Below are 27502 nucleotides of genomic sequence, written 5' to 3' on the forward strand. Positions count from 1 at the left end.
ACTGAAATGAACTAACTTTAGGACAGTTCAAAATTTATATTTATTTCAGAGTTAGGAAAGATGCTATTACTGGGGACTAAAGGAATTTATATATAATATAGATAGATATAGATAAAGATACATAGGCTTCCCTAGTGGCTCAGAATCCACCTACATTGTGTAAAGAATCCGCCTGCATTGTGGGAGACCTGGGTTGGATCCCTGGGTTGGGAAGATCCCCTGGAAAAGGAAATGGCAACCCACTGCAGTATTCTTGCCTGGGAAATCCCATGGACAGAGGAAACACACACACACACACACACACACACACACACACACACACATATATATATATATATATATATATATATATATATATGAATAGCTGTGAATGGTGAGTATAAGATTAAAGGATAATTAAAGGATAATAAAGATACAACCTGCTGATGGTTTACCTTCTACAGTTCCAAAGATGACCTTATATCTCACTTAAAGGAGGGCCCAATCAAGCTCAACACTCCTTAAAGACTCAGTCTATATTTGTGTTTTACAGATTCACAAGGGATCAAATGCTTCAGACTTGCTCAATCCTACCTTGGACCTGTGGTGGCAACCTTAAATAGTGGTAGCCCACAATTAGTGGGGATTTATTTACAAATTTCACATTGGTAAATTGGATAAACACTGAGTCCCATTCACATTGGCTTTGCTAACACAGACACAGCCTTTAAGTTGAGAGAAGAAAGTAGGTAAGCAAAAGAGGCCTAAGACACAGCAAAAGCTTTATGAGCTACACATGCATGCTTCCACACCTAGTAGAGTTAATACATTAGTTAAGTCTCTCCAACTGCAGCAGAATCAGGCATTTCCAAAAGATCCATGATCTTTGACACTCCTGGATTTGCAAAGATGATGTGCAAAACTTCACGAGTGAGGGTTTCTAAATTTTCTGAAACTGCCACATAAAATGGTGATCCACAGACAAACCCACATGGATCTTTTGGTCATATCTGGTTCTGTTGTCTTCATATAGATCCAGTCATTACACCATGGAAAGGCATTGATTAGTTAAACCTCCAAAAGGTAACATTTCTATGGTTGTGTCCTTTTTGAAAGTTAGGTAACTGTTTTTCTTGTTTGTTTGTTTGTTTTTTATTAGAGTGAGACATGAATATGAAAATAAATGTAATCTGCATATAAGGGCTAGAAAACTGCATTAGAAAGACAAAGAAAAACTCCAGTGGTCAAATTCAATTTTTATTTTTAGTTGTGTTTGCACTCCAATGAGGCTCTATATTAATTTGTTTTGCCTATTTTCTTACTACTAAATACTTTTAAATATTTTAAAGGATCTAAGCAGTTATGGGAATCCTACAAATTATGAAATACAAGTCCTGCTCTTATTTTCACATTTAGTCAGTTTCTGAAATATCTAAAGTTGGCATCAGAACTTAAATATTGATAAAAATGTTGCCTAGAATACTTTGAAAATATTGACAGGTTATGATTATTGTACCAGTGTCTTTTACAAACAGTAAAGTAGCGAGATTTAAAAAGTGTATTATTGTGCACTGCTAAAAAGGTAAATTATATTCACATTTTGTATTTTTAGACTATGCCTAACTTATAAATGTACATTATTTTAACATGTAAACATACAAGAAATTTGCTCACATTGTATATGTAAAATTCTTAGTCCCTAAATACATAGTCTCAATAAACATTACAGACTTTTACCCTATCATGAAATAAGAAAAGTTTTATTTATTTATGTGAAAAGTATTATTATTTATTATGAGAGTATTACTTATGTATTATTATTTAATCATTATTATTATGTATTATTTATTTATGAAAAGTATCAACAAAGGAGCTCATCCCCATCCAGCCCTCTGGGATCACATACTGAGTAGTTGTAGAAAGAAGTACGCTGTTTACTGTACCTTGCATAGCAGAACTATCATGAGGAGTTCCAGTGTTCCCTATTTCAATATCTGGAAGCACAGTATCTGAAAGAAGTGACACTCAAGATTACAGTATATTCTATTTTTCCTGATTCCATTTAAGTATAAACTCTCAGCTGGCCAGGGTCTTGGCCCTATAGTAAACATGAGACTTTGAGTGGCATTTTGATTTTTTGTTTTTGTTTTTTTGTATGTCAATATATTTTTAATGGTAGTGTTTAGAGAACCACTGACTGAAACCTCCCTGCCTGGCCAGGCACCATAGTAACCACGTGCATGAGTTATCTTACAAAAGGTGGTCCTGGTAAGGAACACAGAACTAACAAGCTGCTACCAACTGGAAGAATTCAGGAAAGGTCAAAAGGAGAGAGGAAACACCAGTCCATATGTCCTACCAACCTCCTAAAATCCTTCTCGCTGGAATCTATCTTTGCTGAGTGGTGTGCGTGCCACCAGAAAGGACCCTGAGTCAAGAGTGATTGGCCAGAGACAACTTGGAAACTAATCTAGCTATCATAAAATCCAAAACTGTGAGCCACATGGCAAAGCAGTTCTCCTGGGTTCCCTCACCCTCCTGCTCTCCACCTAGGGGGCCCCTTCCAAATAAAGTAACTTGTGCCTCCTTGGATAATTCATTGCCAAGTGTTAGGCAAGAGCTCACTCTTGGGCCCTGGAAGGGGCCCCCTTTCCTACAACAGTAAGAAGGAGGATTATAAACCTTAGCTAAATTCTACTATTGGGCATATATTTCCAGGTATATAGTAAATACCTATTTATTCATTTTACTCTCTAGAGATAAATCTCAGGAAAATAATCTGTCCATAAAACCCCCCTCAGACTATCAGGTAACATGCCCTGACTATGGAATAAGGAAAAAGTTAATATAATTACCCCATTCTTATGTATATTTTCTATTTGTGAAATGTGATAGATGATTATCCCTATGGTAAATGTACATGAACATGAAAACACAGACTATGATTTCTGGTCTTTATTTAGTACTGGCTCTTGGGGATCCATGGCTGATTCATATTAATGTATGACAAAACCCACTGGAAAAAAAATAATAATAATAAAAATAAATTAAAAAAAAAGACACATAAAAAAAATAAAACAAATAAACAAAAAAACTTGAGGAGAAGAAACAAGGAGACGGGTTTCTTATTTTCACTTTTAAATATGATTATCTAAAAGTTATTCATATTCATGAAGCACAGCTTAATATGGCCATTTCTGTATATAAATTGCTCAGACACCCTTGGGTAATATGATAACAGATGCCTATGTATCATCCAATGTCATCGAGGATTAATGTGAGAAAGAAATGATTTGAATACAAGTTACCCACATGTTGTAAAAACAGACACTTTTCCTTTGTAACAGAGGACACTGGAACTACAGTGGAATTCACATATGGGTGGATTTAAAATATATATATATATATATATATATATATATAAAACTCAAGAGTCCTCAGAATTACATCTTCAGAGCCTCAAATAATGAGTATACTGAACATTTGCTCCACTGTTGGCTCCCATTGTCTAAGATGTTCCACAGTATGAGATATTGATGTATTATTATTTATCCTCTCTCTTCTGTGTCTCAATGAGGCATGGCTGTCATGAGCTAATAATCTAGTTCTGTATTTCTATTGACTGTGAGGACAATGATTTAAGATAGTCACAGCAAAAAGGGAATTGAATTTTTAGGAGGTAAAATTATGATTGAACATTTGTATGGAATTCTCTATTCATTCTTAGTATATGGCACTTGAAGAAACACTCTTTCAGTTCATGCTTGTGTCATATCATGTATGGAATATGTGTACATGTATGTATAAAATTCTTAGGCTTATCCTTATTATATACACATATCAGTTAAATATACCGGCTGTTAATATGCTATGAAAGAAGAACTTGAATAGTATATGAGATAAAATTATGTTGTAGAGCTTCATAATTTAAAATAGAATCAGAAAAAATTGGAATTAAGAGATTTCATGAGAAGCACCTCTTCTCACAGGAGCTCCAGTAATTTATTTAGAACATTCTTTTTCAACCAGGCACTCTTGAAGCCCTCATCACTGATACAATCTACATTAAAGGAGCCAGCCTTCTAAAGCTTATTAAAATAAATGAAACATTAAAACAAAACATCAGCATATTTTAACATGAATGGAGATAAAATACATTTTAAGTGTAGGGAAGTTATCAATATTACTTCTGCAAAAACCAGGAGGATTTCCTGTTATTCCTAAGCTATTATATTTATATCTCCCAGAATAGGGATTATTTTGACAGATTTAATTAATGACCTAAAACACCTGCCTTCAAATTAATGTATTAATTGTGTGCTTACTCACTCATTCATGTCCGACTCTTTGTGACCCCATGGACTGTAGCCCTCCAGGGTCCCCTTTCCATGGAGATTCTCCAAGCAAGAATACTGGAGTGGATTGCCATGCCCTCCTTCAGGGGATCTTCCCAAGCCAGTGATCAAACCCAGTTCTCTTTGCCATTTGAGCTACTTGGGAAACCCTGATGTATTAATTGTTCCTGGATAAAGTCTCTCCCACTCCATCTCCCTCCCTCACCCCCTCCCCTTTGTGTACCCTGATTGTGAAGTTCCAATTCACACGTTACCTTTCAACATCCTTAGTCCACTGTCACTAGTAGTGGCTTGCTTAAGTGCTTGCTCCACTTGCTCCCTGCGCTTTGATTCAAATTCCAAGGCTTCTTGTAGCTTTTTCTTTGTTTTTTTCTCCTTCTTTAGGCGCTTTTGCATGGTAGCTAAAATATGGAAAGGGAAGTAGTTTTCAAAGGCTTGGTCATTGAAATCAAGTTGCCAGTTTTGATGAATTATAAAACATAGATACAGATTCAGGTAGATATCTAAATGTACGATTAGCTTCTTTTGATTCCAATTATCATCAGACCCAACCAAAGAGTATTCAATCATATAACTGATTTGTTATTGCTTTCACATCTCCAGGAGGTAAGCTCTATAATACACATGCATTTATACAGTGTTGGTGGTATTACTGGAAATCTGTTTTCTACCTTGACTACATGAATTTAGTGATAACATTAAATATTTTATAAATTTGTTAAGAAAAGTATTCTTAACAAGAATAATAATTCATCAGGTTATTCCTTTACATACTTCAAAATACAAAAAAAAAATCATGAAAATATTCATTGAGTTTCAAAACATGGTATGTTTTTAAAACTCACAATGTCCAGGGTCTATTTCTCTGAGACGTTACTACTTTTAAGGGACAATATTTATCTCTTTAAGTATATGCACATATCATCGGACTTTGCATCTCTCTGTATATTTATATTTGAACCTATCTATGTATTTTAAAGAGAATAATATTCAGCAATCATTTTATTAAGCAATCTATAAAAGCACAATAGCATTTTTCATAAACAGTAAAGGAAATGAAGAGTTGAAAACAATTATAACTCAACTCTCAATGCTTTATATTCTAACTAGAAACCTTAACTGCCCTAATGTATAATTGTTACTATACTCTGAAACCTTTAAATATATGATAATTTCTCAAATAGAATTAGTGAACTTTAGTAATTATATTGGCACACAGCAGGGCTCTAACAGGGTTCTAAGCAAACCAACCTTCACATTCTTACAAAGTCAGTTTTTAAAAATTAAGATATTAATATCATGGCAATAGAAAATCACTCAAGGAACATTAAGCAAAATTATAAAGTGTATGATATTTAAAAAGTTAAAATATTTATATACTTTTAAAATATTTCAATTGCAGTAAACTGAATATGATGCTAATTTGAATTTCAATTGCTTTATCTCACATTTCAATGTCTGTTCATATAAATGACCTTCAGCAACTTGAAAACAGTCACTCATTTAAATGTGTGCTTATTTCAGAGGACTAAGGTAATAACAAGATGAAAATCTTGAAATAAAGACACTGAGAATGTATGGTTTCTGTTCTATTTTCGTAAAAAAGCTGCTAAATAAGGTTGAACATAAAAAGACCTTACTATTATAATTATACTTAATTATCATTAAAATAAAGCATTCGGTAAATCATTTAACTCAAAAACATAGATTTATTCAAATTAATGTATAATTTAATGTCCATGATAAGACAAAATTTTGCTTCTAGTAAAATTATTTATTGAAAAATATTCCATATGTTGATTCTCTTGAAACTTATGATGCCATATATTATAAACAGTGCCAGAGGATATTACATTTAGAATTATATAGACATAATAGCTATATTTATTTAGGACCTTTCATATATTGAACATTTTTCTGGAACTATGTCTCATTTAAATCTTACAAAAACACAATAAGGAAGACATTGGTTTCTCCACTATATAGATGAAGAAACTTAGTCCTTGAGATGTTACAAAATTCACTCAAGGATGTGAGGGCGATCTGGTTGCGACATCTGTCACCCCACTGATCGCCAGGGTTGATTCAGCTGATCTGACTGGTTAGGCGGGTGTCCCCTTCCTCCGTCACTGCTCCGTGTGCGTCCCTCCCAAAGCTGCGCGCTCGGTTGAAGAGGAAGACCATCCCCGATAGAGAACCGGTCTTCGGTCAAGGGTGTATGAGTAGCCGCACTCCCCTGCTAGAAACTCCAAACAAATTCTCAAAATTCACTCAAGATCCCAGAATCAGTTGTTCTCATAGCCTTAGGACCAAAAATCATATAGATAGTTGCTTCAAAGCCTGAGGTCATATAGTTGGACAAGGACCAAGATAGATGAACTTCAACCTTTCTTGTAGCTCTATCTTTATTTGATTCTAAGTATTTAATTTGTAAATAATATTACTCAGTTCAGTTCAGTCGCTCAGTCCAGTCTGATTCTTTGCACCCCCACGAACTGCAGCACTCCAGGCCTCCCTGTTTATCACCAACTCCCGGAGTCTACCCAAACCCATGCCCACTGAGTCGGTGATGCCATCCAACCATCTCATCCTCTGTCGCCCCTTTCTTCTCCTGCCCTCAAACTTTCCCAGCATCAGGGTCTTTTCAAATGAGTCAGCTCTTCGCATGAGGTGGCCAAAGTATTGGAATTTCAGCTTCAGCATCAGTCCTTCCAATGAACACTTAGGACTGATCTCCTTTAGGATGGACTGGTTGGATCTCCTTGCAGTCCAAGGGACTCTCAAGAGTCTTCTCCAACACCACAGTTCAAAAGCATCAATTCTTCAGCTCTCAGTTTTCTTTATAGTCTAACTCTCACATCCATACATGACTACTGGAAAAACCATAGCCTTGACTAGACGGACCTTTGTGGACAAAGTAATGTCTCTGTTTTTTAATATACTGTCTAGGTTGCTCATAACTTTCCTTCCAAGAAGCAAATGTCTTTTAATTTCATTGCTGCAGTCACCATCCACAGTGATTCTGGAGCCCCCCAAAATAAAGTCAGCCACTGTTTCCACTGTTTCCCCATCTTTTTGCCATGAAGTGATGGGACTGGATGCCATGATCTTAGTTTTCTGAATGTTGAGCTTTAAGCCAATTTTTTCACTCTGCTCTTTCACTTTCATCAAGAGACTCTTTAGTTCTTCTTCACTTTCTGCCATAAGGGTGGTGTCATCTGCATATCTGAGGTTATTGATATTTCTCCTGGCAATCTTGATTCCAGCTTGTGCTTTCTCCAGCCCAGCATTTCTCATGATGTACTCTGCATATAAATTAAATAAGCAGGGTGACAATATACAGCCTTGACGTACTCATTTTCCCATTCGGAACCAGTTTGTTGGTCCATGTCCAGTTCTAACTGTTGCTTCCTGACCTGCATACAGGTTTCTCAAGAGGCAGGTCAGGTGGTCTGGTATTTCCATCTCTTTCATAATTTTCCACAGTTTATTGTGATCCACACAGTCAAAGCCTTTGGCATAGTCAATAAAGCAGAAATAGATGTTTTTCTGGAACTCTCTTGCTTTTTTGATGATCCAGCAAATGTTGGAAATTTGATCTCTGGTTCCTCTGCTTTTTCTAAATCAACTAACACATTCTTGCTAGGAATCACCTACCTAACTACCTAATAACTCCCTAATAACTACCTAACCAAAGGTAGTTAGATAGAATATTCAAGTATGAAACATCGCTCTCATGGGAGAAAGATACTCAGGGGTTCATACTATATATGTATATACAAATGTGCCTATATACAATTTTACATATGTTCTTTATATGTGTATATATGTTGCTACTATATTATCTATAAACTTGAGGAGACATTATCTTTTAACTCTAATATCAATTTTCTCCTTTTTTCTTTTCAATAATATGACTTCAAATAGAGTTCATACTTTGTCAGCAAAAGTAGGATCACTGGATATGAGGTATTTGGTCAGGTAGAAAGGAAGTTAAGTGATCATCCAGTAATAGATGATGATGTTGAGATTCATAGAGATGAAGAAGATAGTTTCTCTAAATCAATGAGGATAATAGGAATAATTTTTATTGTATTCATCATAAGGTGTAAAGTGTTAAAAACAGTGCTTAGCACTTAGCAGTCAGATGATAAGCATTAGCTAACAGTAGTAGTAGTAGTAGTGATGATAGTAGAAGAGACAGTAATGATAGTAATAGTAATGATAATAGACTAATAGTAGTGGTATTACTATTATATCATAATTATTAAATTTATTAAATACAAATGCTTCATGGTAAATCTGATAATGCATCCAATATGAAATCTACTATGTCTAGGGATTTTTTAAAGAAAATAGATGTGGTATCAATTACAAAGACTGACCTGAAGAGTCTATAAGAAGTAAACAGAAATCAGAATGGTTAGATCCCTAAAAGTTAGACGTCAATTTTAATGTATGTAGTTTTTCATAAATCAATTTGTGAGTGTTACTATGTTAAACATATAATTATTTGTTTTTTGTTGCTGCTTAATCACTGTCATGTCTGATTCTTTTGAGACCCCATGGACTGCAACCTGACAGGCTCCTCTGTCCATGGGATTTTCCAGGCAAGAATACTGGAGTGGGTTGTTATTTCCTTCTCCAGGGTATCTTCCTGACTCATGTCTCCTGCATTGCAGGTGGATTCTTTATCACTGAGCCACCAGGGAAGCCCAAAATTATTTGTTACTTTTGTATAAATAATTTCCCTACAAAAGAAATGTGCTTTTATGACTCTTAATCATAATAATTCATAATTGCCCTCTGCTCTTAAACAGTAGCAGATTAGACACCTTCCAACCTGGCGGAGAGGGGGAAGCATCTTTCAATGCCATATTATTTTGCCTTTTCATACTGTTCATGGGGTTCTTGGGTGGCCCTGTACTGTATGGCTCATAGCTTCATTGAGCTATACAATCCCCTTTGCCATGACAAGGCTGTAATCCATGAAGGGGTTAGAGAATAGCTCTAGAAAGAATGATGCAGCTGGGTCAAAGTGGAAGTGACACTCAGTTCTGGATGTATCTGGTGGTGAAAGTAAAGTCTGATGGTATAAAGAACAGTATTGTATAGGGACCTGGAATGTTATGTCCATAAATCAAGGCAAGTTGGATGTGTTCAGGTAGGAGATGACAAGAGTGAACATCAACATCTTAGGAATCAGTGAACTAAACTGGGTGGGAACAGGTGAATTCAATTCAGATGACCATTACATCTACTGCTGCGGGCAAGAATCCTTAGAAGAAATTGAGTAACTCTCATAGTCAACAAAACAGGTTAAAATGCATTACTTGGGTGCAGTCTCAAAAATGACAGAATCTTTGTTAATTTCCAAACCAAACCATTCAACATCACAGTAATCAAGTCTCTTCCCCAATCACCAATGCTGAAGAAACTGAAGTTGACTGGTTCTATGAAGACCTCCAAGACCTAAAAATAATAACAAAAAAAAAGAGATGTTCTTTTTGTTATAGCAGATTGGAATGCAAAAGCAAGAAGTCAACAGATACCTGGAGTAATAGGCAAGTTTGGCCTTGGAGTACAAAACGAATGAAGGCAAAGGCTAATAAGAGTTTTATCAAGAAAACACACTGGTCATAGCAAACACCATTTTCCAACAACCCAAGAGATGACTCTAAAAATGGACCTCACCAGATGATCAATACAGAAATCAGATTGAGTATATTTTTGCAGCTGAAGATGGAAAAGTCAGCAAAAACAAGACTGGAAATTGACTGTGGCTCAGATCATAAGCTCCTTATTACAAAATTCAGGTTTAAATTGAAGAAAGTAGGGAAAAACCATAAGACAATTCAAGTATGACCAATCAAATCCCTTATCACTGTACAGTGGAGGTGATTAATAAATTCAAGGGATGAGATCTGGTAGCAAAAGTGCCTGAAGAACTATGGATGGAGTTTCAGAACATTGTATAGGAAGCAGTGATCAAAATTCTCTCAAAGAAGAAATGCAAAAAGGCAAAGTGGTTGTCTGAGGAGGCTGTACAAATAGCTGAGGAAAGATAGGAAGCCAAAGGCAAGGGAAAAACAGAAAAATATATGCAACTGAATGCAGAGTCCCAGAGAATACCAAGGAGAGATAAGAGGACCTTTTCAATGAGCAATGCAAAGACATAAAGTAAAACAATAAAAAAGGAAAGACTAGAGATCCCTTCAAGAAAACTGGAGCTATCATGCAAGGTTAGGCATGATAAATGACAGAGAAGTAAGGATCTATCTAACAGAAGCAAAAGAGATTAAGTGACAGGAATACACAGAACTACACAAAATATCTTAATGACCTGGATAACCATGATGGTGTGGTCATTCACCTAGAGCCAGATATTCTGGAATGTGAAGTCAAGTGGGCCTTAGGAAGCATTACTATGAACAAAGTTAGTGGAGGTAATGGAATTCCAGCTGAACTATTTCAAATCCTAAAACATGATGCTGGTGAAGTGTTGTACTCAATATGTTGGAAAATTTGGAAAACACAAATGTGGCCATAGGACTTGAAAAGATATTTTCATTCCAATCCCAAAGAAGGGCAATGCCAAAGAATGTTCATTCAACCAGATAACTGTACTCATTTCACATGCTAGTAGGGTTAGGCTCAAAACTCTTCAAGCTAGGCTTTAGTAGTATATGAACCAAGAACTCCCAGATGTACAATCTGAGTTTAGAAAAGGTAGAGGAACCATAGAAAAAGCAAGAGAATTCCAGAAAAACATCTGCTTCTGCTTCATTGACTATTCTAAAGCCTTTAACTGTGTGGATCACAACAAACAGTGGAAAATTCTTAAAGTGATGGGCATACCATATCTCTTTATCTGTCTCCTCAGAAACCTGTATGTGGATCAAGAATCAACAGTTAGAACCAGACATGGAACAACTGACTGGTTCAAAATTGGAAAAGGAGTACAACAAAGCACTATGTTCTCACCTTGCTTATTTAACTTATAAGCAGAGTACATCATGCGAAATACCAGGCTGGATGAACCACAAACTGGAATAAAGATTGCCAGGAGAAATTTCAACTGCCTCAGATATGCAGATAATACCACCCTAATGTCAGAAAGTGAAGAGGAACTAAGGAGCCTCTTGATGAGGATGAAAGAGGAGAGTGAAAAGTTGGCTTGAAACTCAACATTCAAAAAACTATGATCATAGCATCTGATCTCACAACTTCATGGCAAATAGAAGGGGAAAATTGGAAGCAGTGACAAGTTTTCTTTTATGGGGCTGTAAAATCACTGCAGAGGGTGACTGAAGTCATGAAATTAAGAGACACTTTCTCTTTGGATGGAAGCTGTGACAAACCTAGACAGTATATTTGCCAACAAAGTTCCATATAGTCAAAGCCATGGTTTTTCCAGTAGTCATATATGGATGTGTGTGTTGGACCATAAAAAAAGGCTAAGCACAGATGAATTGATGCTTTCAAATTGTTCTGCTGGAGAAGACTCTTGAGAGTCTCTTGGACTAAAAGGAGAGCAAACCAGTCAATCCTAAAGGAAAACAACCCTGTATATTCATTAGAAGGACTGATGCTGAAGATGAAGCTCCCATAATTTGGCCACCTGGTGTGAAGAGCCAACACATTGGAAATGACCCTGATGGTGGTAAAGATTGAAGGCACAAGGAGAAGAGTGAGGCATGGGATGAAATGATTACATAGCATCACCAACTCAATGTACATGAATTTGAGCAAACTCTGGAAGATAGTGGAGGACAAGGAAGCCCAGTATGCTGCAGTCCATGGAGTCACAAAGAATCAGACACGACTTATTGTCTGAACAGCAATCATAATAATACATATTGCATACCAAATATAAAAAATGTATTAATTTCTCCAAAACTTAGAAAGACAATTTAGCCTTTGTTTTCTAGTATTGAATGACTTCAGCAAGATAAAATAATGTTTAATTCTTCTGAAATGCAATGGTTGAATTTCCATTTTGAACTAAGCTTATAATTTCTAGGCCCTAAGGAAAATATCTAGTAAAATTTAATTATTGATACAAATTTCTGAATATAATGTTATTTTGGAATAATATAAAGTTAGTGGATTTTACTCAAATGGTGTAACCCTTCTTTGTTTAGGGAAGTATTATGTGGGTTGTAAATTTTCTCTCCCTTTTTTGCCTCTCCTTCATACTCTTTAACTGTTACTTAATGTTTGCTTTGTGATCATTCTATAGAAGATTAAGCAAAGAAAGGAAAAAAGCTAAAAACACAACAACCACTCGCTGTTGTATAGTATTTTATGGAGACTATAAGGAAGAGGTGGAAATTATTGGTTAAAGTAAAATTTTGAATTTTCTTCAATTTTGATACAAGCTAGTCTCATTATCCATGTCTGCAGATTATCAAATGTCTACCCATTGTTGGAAAGTTAGTTCTATTTCTGAAGAGTATTTCTTCATTCTCTCCCTTTTGTGTCCATATGCTACCCTATTTCAGTCCTCTTCACCACTGTCTAGATGAGGGAAGTCTCCTTTTATATAGCTTCCTTGTTTCTAACCTCACTGTAAGTCCCCTTCTAATCTATTCCCAACACTGGAGTGTTCTATCTAATTAAAATCAGACCAGATCATTCCCCTGTTTATCTTTTAATACTTCTCATAATCTACAGGTCAAAATCCAAGGTAATATTTTCCATGATTAAAACTCTCCTTTATAATTTAGCCTCTATTTTCTGCATCATCTCTCAACATTTACTTTATAAAAGTCAAAGCCACAGTAATAAAAAAACTGTATACACTTCCCCATGTTTTAGGCTTCTTGCCTCCATGCTTGGGCTTCCCTGGTGGCTCAGTTGGTAAAGAATCCATCTGCAATGTGGGAGACTTGGATTCGATCCCTGGGCTGAGAAGACCTCATGGAGAAGGGAACGGCTACCCAGTCCAGTACTCTGGCCTGGAGAAGTCCATGGACTGTATAGTCATGCTCATTGTTGTAGAATTAACAAATCACTCAGGTACTCTCATGCCCTTTCTTTCTTGGCTTACGGATTCTTCAGGACTCAGATTCAAGTGGCAGCATCAGAAAGCCTTCCTCAACCATCAAATACCCAGAGCACCAAGTTGAATTAACTATCCTCTCTCTATATAAACATATATATATATATATATATATATACATCATTGCTCTTGCCACTTTGTCTTAAAATTAACTGATTGGCTGTGCTAGTCCTTTAAAATGTAAACCTTTCAAGGACAGGAACTGAGTGTTATTTATCTTCTACCTTCAGAATCTAGTGCTGTTCTTGGCAAAGAGTAAGCATTTCATACATAAGGATTTTTTTTTTTTTTGCAATAGTGAAAGATGTTTATCAGTTTTCACAATCAATAGCAAGACAAAAAATAAAAGATAATTAAAATTGCAAGCCATAATGGGAACATGATCAACAACAATATAAATAATTACATACAATCTTGGGGGTCAACAACTGGAAGTGCATACATGTACATGTTTTCATCAGCCCAACCAGTCTATGTCTTTTGGTTGGTGCATTTAATCCAGTTACATTTAGGGTACTTATCCTAGGTAATTACATGAACCTATTACCATTTTCTTAATTGTTTTGGATTTACTTTACTGTAGGTCTTTTCTTCCTCTGGTGTTTTCTGTCTAGAGAAATTCCTTTAGCATTTGTTGTAAAGCTGGTTTGGTGGTACTGAATTCTCATAACTTTTGCTTATCTGGAAAGCTTTTGATTCCTCAAATCTGAATGAGAGTTTTGCTGGGTAGAGTATTCTTGGTTGCAGTTTCTTCCCTTTCATCATTTTAAGTATATTCTGCCATTCTGGCTTGTAGAATTTATGTTGATAAATCAGTTGAGAGCCTGAAGGGAGTTCCCTTGTATGTTATTTGTCATTTTTCACTTGTTGCTTTTAATATTTTAACCTTGTCTTTAATTTTTTTCTGGTTGATTACTATGTGTCTTGATGTGTTCCTCCTTGGATTTTTTGGTTGATTATTTTCTTTCCCATGTGAGAGAATTTTTCAGCTATTATATTTTCAAATATTTTCACAGGTCCTTTCTCTCTCTCTTCTCCCTTTGGGACCCCTATAACGTGAGTGTTGGTGCATTTAATATTGTCCCAGAGGTCTCTTAGGCTATCTTCATTTTCCATTCTTTTTCCTTTTTTCTGTTCTGCAGCAATGATTTCCACCATTCTCTCTTCCAGGTTATTTATCTGTTCTTCTGCTTCAGTTATTCTATTAATTCTATCTGGTGTATTATTCATTTCTGTTTCTTTTTAGTTCTTCTAGGTTTGTGGTAAACATTTCTTGTGTCTTCTGCATTGTTTGCCTGAGATCCTGGTTCATCTTCACTATCATTACTCTAAATTCTTTTTTTCTGAAATGTTGTCTATCTTCACTTCATTTAGTTGTTTTTCTGGTTTTTTTTTTTTTTTTTTCTTGTCACTACATCTGAGGCATAATTTTCTGCATTTTCATTGTGATTACTTTCTATAATATGGTTTTTGTTTTAGCCACTGTGAAACTGTACTTCTTTTTTCTTCTTCTGTCTTCCCCCTGATGGATGAGGCTAAGAGGCTTGTGTAAGCTTCCTGCTGGGAGTGACTGATGATGGGAAAAACTAAGTCTTGCGCTGGTGGGCAAGGCCTTGCTCAGTAAAGCTTTAAACCAATTATTTGCTGATGGGTGAAGTTGCATTCCCTCACTGTTAATTGTTTGGCCTGAGATGAGCCAGCCTTGGGGTCTGTGAATTCTATATCTAGGGTTAATGGTGAACTTCATAAGGATTTTACGACAAGGGGGACTTTCCTGGCCTGATGATGCCAGTGTCCCCACCCCTGTGGTGAGCCCCTGCAAACCCACACCTCCACAGGAGACCCTTCAACACTAGCAGGTAGATTTTGTTCAATCTCCTGTGGGTTCTGACTATGTGGATCATAACAAACTGGAAAACTCTTAAAGAGATGGGAACACCAGACCATCTTACCTGTCTCCTGAGAAACCTGTATGCAGGCCAAGAAGCAACAGTTAGAACACTGCATAGAACAAATGACTGGTTCAGAATTGAGAAAGGAGTATGACAAGGCTGTTTATTGTCACCCTGTTTGCTTAACTTATATGCAGAGCACATCATGCAAAATGCCAGGCTAGATGAGCTACAAATTGGAATCAAGATTGCTGGGAGAAACATTAACAACCTCAAATATGCTGAAGATACCACTCCAATGGCAGAAAGTAAAGAGGAACTAAAGAGCTTCCTGATGAGAGTGAAGGAGAAGAGTGAAAAAATCTGGCTTAAAACTCAATATTAAAAAAAATAAGATCATGGCATCTGGTCCCATCATTTCATGGCAAATAGAAGGTGAAAAGGTGAAAGCAGTGACAATTTCCTATTCCTGGGCTCTAAAGTCACTGAGGATGGTGACTGCAGACATGGAATTAGAAGACAATTGCTTCTTGGCAGGAAAGCTATGAAAAACCTAGACAGTATGTCACTTTGCCAACAAAGATCCATATAGTCATGTCTATGGTCTTTCCAGTAGTCATGTATGGATGTGAGAACTGGACAATAAAGAAGGCAGAATGCCAAAGAATTGATGTTTTCAAACTGTGGTGCTGGAGAAGACTTTTGAGAGTCCATTGTAAAGCAAGGAGATCAAACCAGTCGATCTTAAAGGAAATCAACCCTGAATACTCTTCGGAAGGACTAATGCTGAATCTTCAATAATTTGGCCACCTGAGGGAAAGAGCCAGCTCATTGGAAAAGACCCTGATACTGGGAAAGCTTGAAGGCAGGAGGAGAAGAGGGCAGCAAAGGATGAGATGGTTGGATGGCATCACTGATTCAATGGACATGAACTTGGGCAAACTCCAGGAGATGGTGAGGGACAAGGAAGCCTGGTGTGCTGCATTTCATGGGGTTGTAAAGAGTTGGACATGACAGTGACTGAACAACAACCTGGGGGCTCACTGCTCCTTTCCTCTGGGTCTTGGTGTGTGTAAGATTTTGTTTGTGCCCTCCAAGACTAGAGTCTCTTTTTCTGCCAATCCTGTGGAAGTCCTATAATCAAATCCCTCTGGCCTGCAAGGCTGGATTCCCTGTGGATTCTCAGTCCCTTTATAGATCCCCAGGCTGGTAATCCTGACATGGGGTTCAGAATCTTCACATCATTGAGAGAACTTCTTTGGTATTATGGGTATGGGATTTGATTTTATTATGACTGCACCCTTTTCGCAGTCACAAGTTATATCTAAGAATATTTTGATTACTACTGAAAATATTTCCAACACAATGTTAACTTTCTCAGTTATACTGAACTTGTTAAACTTACTTCTGCTTTGAAGCTCAACTGCCAGTTGTCTTTCAAGGTTTTCTCTAATTTCTCTCTCTCTATAGAGCTCCATTCGCAGTTCCTTTTTTTCTTGTTGAATCTGCTTCTCTTGAATGCGAGCATTATCCAAAGCCACTTTCAGTAAACCCTGTCAAAGTACAGCAAATGACATACAGTTCATCTTATCTGTTTTAATTTCTCAAATGTGAAATAATTGATGTAAGTGCTAATGTCTTGTATTACATTTATTTTGTTTATAGAAATATTGTTGACCTGAATGTTGGTCAACAGAGTCTCCACAGAGGACAGACTATCAGCAAAAATGAATGGTCCAGGGAATCCAGGAGGCAATGCCTGCCCAGGAGTCAGTTGGATCTTGTCCAAGGGTGACTTCATCATTGGAATTTGAACAGGTACCTCTTCTGTAAAAAACAAAATTAATATCAGAAGGTTCATAAACTAATAGCTCAATTTTTTCACTATGTTTCCTCCACCACTAATAGCATCTATAAAGATTTTGTTTCTACAGCTAACTGATGGAAAACTCGTAATTGGAAGCCATACCTATTTTCCACCTAAATCTAATTTCTCAAAAATAAATGTTCCAGTAAAGAATCTGTGAAAATGAAGCAATATTTACTACTAACTGGCATAAAGTTTTTTAAAACAAATTTAAGATATATTCATTACTATCTATAAGTTAAATGATCCAATCATTTCTTAGTAAAACATAAATCACTTTATATTTTTCTCTTTAAATGTATCTATATATCTATGTCTATATTCATCTATCTCCATGTTTTAACACATTTATTGGAGTATAATTTACATATAATAAAATTCACCTTTTTCAATGTATGCATCACTAATTTTTACATTGCACAACCATTACCAAAACTCTATTTCAGAGCACTTCATTCACCTCCAAAATAATCCTTATGCCCATTTGTATTAGTCTCCTTTCCCACTTCAAGCCTCTGACAACTACTAATCTAATTTTTGTTTCTACAGGATTGCCTTTACTAGGTATTTACATAAATAGAATCATACAGTAAGTGGTCTTTTTCTCTGTCTTTTGCTTAGCATATTTTTTTGAGGTTAACCTATGTTGTGGCATGTATCAGTGGATTTTTTTCCTTTCTATTGCTGAAAAGTTTTCTATTTCGTGGATATATTACTTTGTGTTTAATCATTCACTAGTTTAGAATCTGGACTGTTTTCCAGTTTACCTCTTATTTTGAAGACTATTTCTTATGAAAAAAATAATAACCTATGTTGTAAAGCCACAAAGTGTATATTTTCTGTTCTTTTATTTGCATATTAATTTCTCCTACACACTCATGACTTTAATGAGATTCCTTTAAAGCTTCATATGAAGAGACAGAAATAGAATTTTTGTCTAATAAAATATTTCAGATTTGTTTGGCACAGATACATCTAAGTACAAAAGGAATCTCCTGTTACTTTGAGAAGCTAACTAATTGACTACTTGAATTCTGGTTGAAAATCTTTTGTGTGAGATGTATGAACCACTTAGCAAAATTTTCTCTACAATTAGGAATTGGAACTTTTTTGACATATATAAAAACACACTGCTACAGAGGTAATCATGGAAAGTAATCAAAGTCTGATATTCTTAAATGGCTACAATAGCAGTGTACAGTGCATTGAATCACAGCACCTCAAACAAAGTTATTCTATTCACCACAGTTTCTTTATTTCAGTAACTGAGCACACAGAAACTTTGAAAATATGCATCTCTCTAGTCATAAAAATTTTCAGTGACCCTATATATTTTGAGACTTATTCAAAAAAACAAAAAAACTAGACTTGAATCTAGACTAGAAATCTAGAATTTTCACATGGTTTGAAAACAAAACTCTAGCTATTGGTTCTGGTCCTTGTAAGGATAGGAATATGGGTTTGTCATAGTCCTCATTTTTCAATTGCCCAAGCAGCCTATATACTTAGTGTGCAGAGTCTTGAACCCCATTGAATTCACAGTCATCGTGGTTTGCTGTGGGATTTCCTGTGTGGAAACCTGTGGCATACAATTATGGGAACCTCTGTGGGATTACTTAATGGGATAGCATTATCTCTGAATAAAGTACTGTTATGTAGATCACTGTTACAATTTCTAATTTCCTAAAGCCTATAGAGATAAAAATGCAAACAATTATTTGAGAGAATAAAGTTTCACATTATTTGAATCCAAAATGTTACAGGGCATTTGAATATTGGTTTTAAAGAATTCAATAATATGCATAAAATAAACAATGGATTTTCTTTTTGTACAGGAAACTATAAGGAAAGTATCTATAGCACTGGCACAGGGACAGAAATATAGATCAATGGAACAAAATAGAAAGTCCAGAGATAAATCCATGCACCTATGAACACCTTATCTTTGATAAAGGAGACAAAAATATACAATGGAGGAAATATAAATTCTTTTAACAAGTGGTGCTGGGAAAACTGGTCAACCACTTGTAAAAGAATGAAGCTAGAATATTTTCTAACACCATACACAGAAATAAACTCAAAATGGATTAGATATCTAAATGTAAGACCAGAAAAAACTCTTAGAGGAGAACATAGGCAGAACACTCTGACATAAATCGCAGCAAGATCCTCTATGACCCACCTCCCAGAGTAATGGAAATAAAAACAAAAATAAACAAATGGGACCTAATTAAACATAAAAGTTTTTGCACAATGAAGGAAACTATAAGCAAGGTGAAAAGGCAACCTTCAGAATGAGAGAAAATAATAGCTAATGAAACAACTGACAAAGAATTAATCTCCAAAATATACAAGCAGCTCAATACCAGAAAAATAAATGACCCAATCAAAAAGTGGGCCAAAGAACTAAACAGACATTTCTCCGAAGAAGACATACAGAAATGCATACAGAGAAATGCAAATCAAAACCACAATGAGGTACCATCTCACGCCAGTCAGAATAACTGCCATCAAAAAGGCTACAGAAAATAAATGCTGGAGAGGGTGTGGAGAAAAGGGAACCCTCTTACATGTTGGTGGGAATGTAAACTGGTACCACCACTATGGAGAACAGTGTGAAGATTCCTTAAAAATCTGGAAACAGAACTGCCAGCAATCCCACTACTGGACATACACACCGAGGAAACCAGAATTGAAAGAGACACGTGTACCCCAATGTTCACCGCAACACTGTTTACAATAGCTAGGACATGGAAGCAACCTAGATGTCCACTGGCAGGCGAATGGATAAGGAAGTTGTATATATACACAATGGAATGTGACTCAGCTCTAAAAAAGAATTCATTTGAGTCAGTTCTAATGAGGTGGATGAAACTAGAGCCTATTATACAGAGTGAAGTAAGTCAGAAAGAGAAACACCAATACAGTATATTAGCGCATATATATGGAATTTAGAAAGGGTAATGATGGGTAGGGTAATGATGACCCTATATGTGAGACAGCAAAAGAGACACAGATGTAAAGAACAGTCTTTTGGACTCTGTGGAGAAGGCGAGGGTGGGATGATTTGAGAGAATAGCATTGAAACATATATATTACCATATGTGAAAGAGATGCCCAGTCCAAGTTTGATGCGTGAAACAGGGCACTCAAAGTCATTGCACTGGGACAACCCAGAGGGATGGGGTGGGGAGGGAAGTGAGAGAGGGGCTCAGAATGGGGAGACATATGTGGCTGATTCATGTCAATGTATGGCAAAAACCACCACAATATTTTTAAATAATTATCCTCCAATTAAAATAAATATTTTTTAAAAGGAACGTATTCCCAGGCATCGTTTTTTAGTAAAACTGACAAATAATATTTTGAACCTAAATGCTTGATGTATGTGTCTTATAGAGCTTGCTTATAAATTAACCCTAACCTCTTACAGAACTTGTCTTTCTTCCTTCCTTCTCTCCCTCCTTCCTTCCTTCCTTTCTTCCTTCTTTGTCAGTAGCAGCTTTGGGAGAGGCAAAGTATTCCAGAGAGAATGAACACAAATTCTGTGAACTATTTCAACTACAAGGTTTGAACATTGGAAGTATCTTATTAAAAATCTAATTTATAAAATATGTCTTATGCAGCAGCTGTAATGACTCAAAAGCTTATTTCTCAACAACTAATGAAGCAGTATTATGCTTTATTTACTGAAGTCTTTATTTAGCTAGCATTTTGTCTTTTGCATATGAGTGCATTAAGTGGAATGCACATGACTTCACAATGATTTATCAATATTAATAGTAATTAGGGAGTTTCAACATATTTATATTGATGTTTATAAATCTTCAAGATGAATTTATGTATCCTGGTAGAAGATCTATTTTTTACAAAATGAACTACTACAAAGTTAGAATGTTGACTTCCTGATGATTCATAGATAACATAAGGTTTCTCGTGAATAAATATTTTGTATCAGGGCAGAGTTCTTAAAAATATGGGTTATTTGTCATGTCTTACTCTACACACACATGTAACCTCAGTGGTCAGAATCTGAGGAGTATTCTATTAACAAAAATCTGAAAAGGAAAGCAGTACATTAAGTATGCATAAAACAACATTAAAACTACATTAAAATCACTAGAAATCTTCTATTTGGAGATTAATGAAATTCCATTAAATTGGCTGAAAGGAAAATTACTATTGACTATGAAGACAGGTTGCATGGTCTATGATTTGTAATGTTGCTGTACAGTAGATTGAAGTTTCAAAATGGTATTACTCTTCTTTAAAGAGATAGACACAGCTGAATTAGGTGCTGCTTGCTGCAGTGAGGATCAAATGCAAAAAGAATCATATTTCATCAGACCTAGTCAACACCAGGAAAATAAATAGAAATATAAGAGATATGCAGGCAATGATTCATTTTGATAATCTGGCCCAAGAGAGACACATAGAGACAGCACACAGATCTAAGCTTCTACTAAAAGACAAATAGGACACAGAGGGTGGGAACTGAGATGACAGTAGAGCAGAGATCACATCGATTTTCAGCAGCAGTTTTCACATGGATGACATAACCCTGGACTCTATTTGGCCCATTGTTCATATCCTACCTGTCCCACAAGCAATATATTTCCTAGTCCTAGAAAAGGGCAATAAAGAAGAAGGATTCTACTTATGACTTCTTATGATTAAGTTTCTGTGCAAACCAAACATGCTTTTCCTGACCAAGGTCATAGTGTATGTTAAGGTCCATAATAGTCAAAAACTAGTTGAAGTGTATTATATTTTGGTGTGTATACATGAAAACTGTCAAAGCATTCATCATTTTTTTTTTCTGATTTAAATCACAGGCTACAAAAATGAATGATCTGAGTAGCACTTACATTTTCCTCAGAGTTTGAATAGATGTACTTTTATGTAGGAATTTATTAGGCAGGATTGGAAAATCCTAATTGGCAATGAAATTAAATATGGGCAAATACAAGAAATATATACTGTTAGTGAAATAAGAGAATCTCTTTGTAATCCAGAGAGAAAGAGTTTTGATTGAGAAATTTTAATTAAAAGGCTAGTGTTCAAGATACATGTATTAAGATATTTAGCAACATATACAATGCAATGGCATAAATTAAAAGATAAACCTAGAACTACTGCTATCTAGCTGAGGATATGAGCAACGCTTAAATTTATTGAAGCAAATTGGAGACTACTTTTATTGAACGTGTTTGTTAAGCCTGCCATACTTTGCAATAGCACTTGGAAATTCATTTAGAGAACAAGCTGTTAATTTTAATATCTTACTTTTAGGGCCCAGATGAATAGATATAAAATTGACAAGAAGTTTATTTATAGAAAAAAATATAAACATATGTTAAATGCTCAGGATGGAAAATTCATTCTAAAAATTAAAGTCAAGGATGCTGGAGACTTTCTACTTGACTCTAGTGTTTTTTCACTTTTCATGGGGTTAAGTGTTTCTTCTTTCCTCTGAGGATCATGATATAGGAATAGAAATTGAACACAGCTGAATCACTTAGCAGTGGAAAAATGCAGCCACCTACCAGGTCATCAGTTTCCATTCTTTAACAAATAAAGTAAATTTCATTATTTGATTTGAGAGCTTTCCCCTAAATAGAGCTAGCCCAGGGGACTCTCTTTTGTTGGTGTCATTAGTATTACATTTGGCACAAGCAAGACACCTGCTTCCCTCTTCCAAAATGAGGAATAATGACAACAACAAAATGACCAACTATTGTGAAATGATCTGACCTGCATGAATATGAGGTCATGGTCTGAGTTGAACAATGACTCAAGTGTTGCCATCATTAAATTTGAAAAGAAAAATTTGATTCCCAAATTGTTATATTTCTTTAGGGAATAAAAAAAATAATAATGCTGATAAATGAAAACAGAAAGTTAGTAGCAAAGGAATGAAGGGTCACCAGCCTGAGAAAGTGAGGCAGAATACTTTTAAACCAATTATGGCCCTGTATTGCTCTAGATGCTTAGATTAGCAATGTGTAAAAACAGACTCCCTTTATAAATGATTAATTAGAAATAAATCATCTTTCAGATAAAATAGTATCTGATAATAAATATTATATTCAGTGAAGGGTTTGGAGGAAGTATGATACTCAGTCCCTGTCATTAAGAAGCTGACACGTTATTTTGGAAAAAAGTAAACAAGTTATAGAAGTGTACAATTATGTGTGAAATCATGTGACATAGATTAAGTGCCCCTGTGAGTTCAAAGAATGAGAGATCACTGTGGTCTGGAGTAAGTACTCAAATTAACCTATTGACTCTAGTTGAAAAGTGTTCCCAGTGTCCTTAGAATAAAGTCCCATGGAACTTCTCTAGGTTATTAAGTGTCCCAATAAGAAAAACTTTCCTTGCTCAAACTAGTGTTGAAAAAATTGGTTTGAACAGTATTAAACAGTTTTCTTTAAAGCAAGAGCTGCCAGATAAATTACAGGGTGCCCAGTGAAATTTGAATTTCAAATAAACAACAAATTATTTGTTTACTATACTAATAAGTACGCTAAAACATTCTATGGGACATCCTTATGCTAAACAATGATTTGCTTAGCTGAAATTAAATTTTACTGAGCACATTGTTTTCATTTTTATTTGCTAAATCTATTAAAACAGAACATATCAGAACCTTTAAAATGCTAATTATAATATTAACATAGTTACAAGTTAAAACAGATAGTTGAAACCATAGTGACAAAGACTAATATATGCTAGAACTGAACTTTCTATGTTTGCAGTACTTCTCTGTGATTTGCTAGTCCCTGGAAAATTTCCTTAATCTTTCTGTGCCTCAATTTATTCACCTATAAAGTTAAGATAATAACAATAATTATAGGGTTGTTATAAATATTAATAAAGTAATATTTGTAAAGTTATTCAAAGTAAAGGCAATATATGTGTTTGTTAAATAAATTGTTTATTGAAAATTACCAGGAATGGAAGAGGAGACTACAGTAATGTATTTGACCAACTAAGCATCCACTAACACCTCATGAAATGACATGTTGAAAAAATCCTCTTTTGGTAATAGTTGGACGAGCCTGGCTTCACCCTAAATTAGGCCAATGTTATTTTCTCAGTTATCAAAGGTCTGAGAAAACTTCCTAATCCAAGACCAGTGGTTCTCAGCTGGGAGCAGTTTTCCTGCCCAGAGGACAGCTGGCAGTACCTGGAGACATCCTTGACTGTCAAAACTGAGGAGATAGGGGTGTGTGCTACTGGTATCTAATGGTAGAGGCCAGGGATGCCCAGCCCCTTCCTCCATCCCCATCAAATAATTATCTGGCCCAATTGTCAATACTGGTTGAGAACCAGAACTGTTTCAAAATTATATAGGAAAATCTCAATGAATGAACAGTTAAACTAGATTTCCCTTTCTGTACTAAAATTCTAGAGAGTTTAATATGCTTAATAAGACAATAAGTTCAAGTCAGTGATTTAGGACTAACACAGTAGTTTACATGGTATGTTTTAGAGTTCTTAGACATTTAATTTCAGGTTCCTGACTTCAGTTCTTTGCTCAAATATCACCTTATTAGTGAAACTTATGTCAAACATCTGATTTAACATTGCAGCCTGAACCCCATTTCCATTCCCTTTACACGATTTTCCTATAAAATTGATCACCATTTAATATACAATAACTTATTTATTTGCTATTTTTGTTACATGTTTCAAGGATTCCCAGCTAGCTCAGTTGCAATGAATCTGCCTGCCAATGCAGGAGACATGGGTTCGATCCCTGGATCAGGAAGATCCCCTGGAGGAGGAAATGGCAATTCATTCCAGTATACTTGCTGGGAAAATTCTATGGACAGAGGAGCCTGGTGGGCTACAATCTGTGGTGTCACAAAGAGTTGGACATGACTGAGCACGCATATGGTGGCAGTGGTTACATTTCATTTTATTACAGTATACTCTCCATAAGAGTGGGGACCTTTTCCTGTTTTTAATTTTCCTATTGCTGTCTATCTGGTATTTATTAACTAACAGACATCTACAACAGTTGTAATGATTTTGAATACATACCAATAATCTTAAACCATGAGGTAAGACTTCTGATCATCATATTTATTCCTTTTTTTCCCTTTCTATTTAAAAAGGTAATATAGTACATGAATACATAATTTTAAAAGCTTTGTTTTTGTACAAATATGTGGTGAAAGGAAGGAATAAATAGAGGACTTAAGTAGAGTTTCTTGTCAACTCTCAGTCTCTCAAATAGAATAAATAATTATTATAGTCTACAGATGTTATGGACTTCCCTGTTGGCTCAGATGGTAAAGTGTCTGCTTACAAAGAGGGAACCCGGGTTCGATCCCTGGGTCAGGAAGATCCCCTGGAGAAGGAAATGGAAACCCACTCCAGTAATCTTGCCTGGAAAATCCCATGGACAGAGGATCCTGGTAGGCTACAGTCCATGGGGTCGCAAAAAGTCAGACACGACTGAGCGACTTCACTTTCATAGATGTTATGATAAACTGAAATTTTGCAATTTCAAAAAACAGTTGATATAGTTATCAAAATATGCCTACTCTATATTTATTGAACCAGTCTGCATATCCTAGTCCTTTGAGGACTAAAAAGAGTAATAATATATACACATTTTTCTCTCATCTTTGAGATGTATTATTAAAGCAAATCTGACTGATTTTTTTGAAGTACGTCTGTATTTTCTAGAACACAGAAACAGAAAAAAGCTGAGGACTTGGAATAGAAAGAAATTTCATACAGAGAATAGAATTTGATCTAAAAACTGCAAGATAGACAAGAATTTCCAATATACAATCAAACAGCACCAGAAGCATGTACAAGTCTCTGCTTCAGAAAACAAGCCCAGTTACCTCTGTGAAAAAGGCTGCAAAGGGGAGAACATTAAATGAGTGGGAAGTTAATATATAAGAGTCTGCATTAGAAACTGGCAAACAGGAGGCAGGTGTGGTCATAGAGGTAAAGTGGGAAGGAAGCTGATGCTTTAAAGAGATGTGTTTAGGAAAAATGGGGGAGAGAGCACATATTTCCATCAATCAGTTGACCCTTCCAGGTGATAATGTTTCATTGCCCTGGCTTATCTGCAAAAGAGCCTCAGGGTTCTAATATAATCCTGCTTTTAAACACTTACTGGAGGTTCAGTCATCTAGCTGACTGCAGATGCTATAAAGCAGATTTTTCATTTTGCTTCCCTGCCAGGAAATGTGCAATCATTTCCATCAACCAGGGAGGAAAATTCTGTTCTTAATCTGGCACAAATCAGGAATAAGAATTTACTGCTCTGATCTGGCAGTCCTGCTAACTTTAAAATCACTGCTTCCCCCCCCCCCCCCACTTAGTTAACATGTCTAAGTAGTTCGGTGGAAGGTACAGGGGAACAACTTATTAATCCAGTACCTTAACAGCAGTGGTTTGTAAACTTTATCATGCATTAGAATGTCCTAAAGTTCTTTAAAAAATCGTTTCCAACTCCCAAATTTTCTGATTCAGTAAGTTTAGGGTAGGGCCTAGCAACTGGAATTATTAAGTGCCCAGCTGATGCTCCTGATGTGGGGATCACAGTTTGAGAAACCACTGAACTATATAAAAGTCAATTTTGCTACATTTAAAGATGATTAATATTGCTTCTTATTACAATATCTTTTAAAAATACTGGCCTTTACCACTTTAAGAAATTTCAAAATGATACCAAATTTTAAACATGTATTTTCACAGCCTCAAGAAATTGTATAAAATTAGAGACACATCAACTAGACTGTTCTACAGACTTAGAGATTATGAAGACCAATTTACACGGCACTAAAAAAAAAGTGTATTATGAGGCCTATTTGTAACAAAGGATCAGGAAACAACAGTTCAAAAAAAGTGAGTCTATACGGGTAAAAGCAAAATACTTTTCCAAGAATGAATTTAACATAAGCAACAGTTCAGTATGGAAAACAACAGTTATATGGATTAATCCTTGAGTACTATTTCATTGTATTTGTGAAAGGTAGAAATTGGATATTTTCATAGGATTAAAATGAAAAATTAAAGATGATTTAAAGTTAGAATGACACTGTCATTTGAATGACAATGACATTTTGGCAAGAACAGTCTATGTGATGGATTATAATTTGTCACCTTCTATAAATTCTGTAATGAGGAATATGTAGATAATTATATAGGTTTGACATTTATATTGGCACAATCACTAATAACTCTGCAATTATACCCACTTATGGCTTTATACTTTTGATGTTACCACAGTACCAATGATATAAAATTGAAAACATTCTTTTATTCATTAAGTATCTTTCTCTTCTCTCCATTCCTCTCTTTGTGTCTCTCTCAG

General features: G+C 35.5%; 1 protein-coding gene across 1 annotated transcript in view; it reads right to left on the bottom strand.

The window, feature by feature from the left end:
* The window catches only part of DACH2 (dachshund family transcription factor 2), a 933902-nt gene that overhangs the window by 135842 nt on the left and 770558 nt on the right, over nucleotides 1-27502 (bottom strand). Inside the window, exons 9-12 of the mRNA XM_061137595.1 lie at nucleotides 16969-17117; nucleotides 16696-16843; nucleotides 4589-4735; nucleotides 1923-1988 (exon numbers count right to left, since the gene is read on the bottom strand). Coding sequence (XP_060993578.1) covers nucleotides 1923-1988; nucleotides 4589-4735; nucleotides 16696-16843; nucleotides 16969-17117 — 510 coding nt within the window. The remainder of the gene's footprint in view (nucleotides 1-1922; nucleotides 1989-4588; nucleotides 4736-16695; nucleotides 16844-16968; nucleotides 17118-27502) is intronic.

The sequence above is a fragment of the Dama dama genome, chromosome X (genome assembly GCF_033118175.1).
Source record: "Dama dama isolate Ldn47 chromosome X, ASM3311817v1, whole genome shotgun sequence".
Taxonomy (NCBI): domain Eukaryota; kingdom Metazoa; phylum Chordata; class Mammalia; order Artiodactyla; family Cervidae; genus Dama; species Dama dama.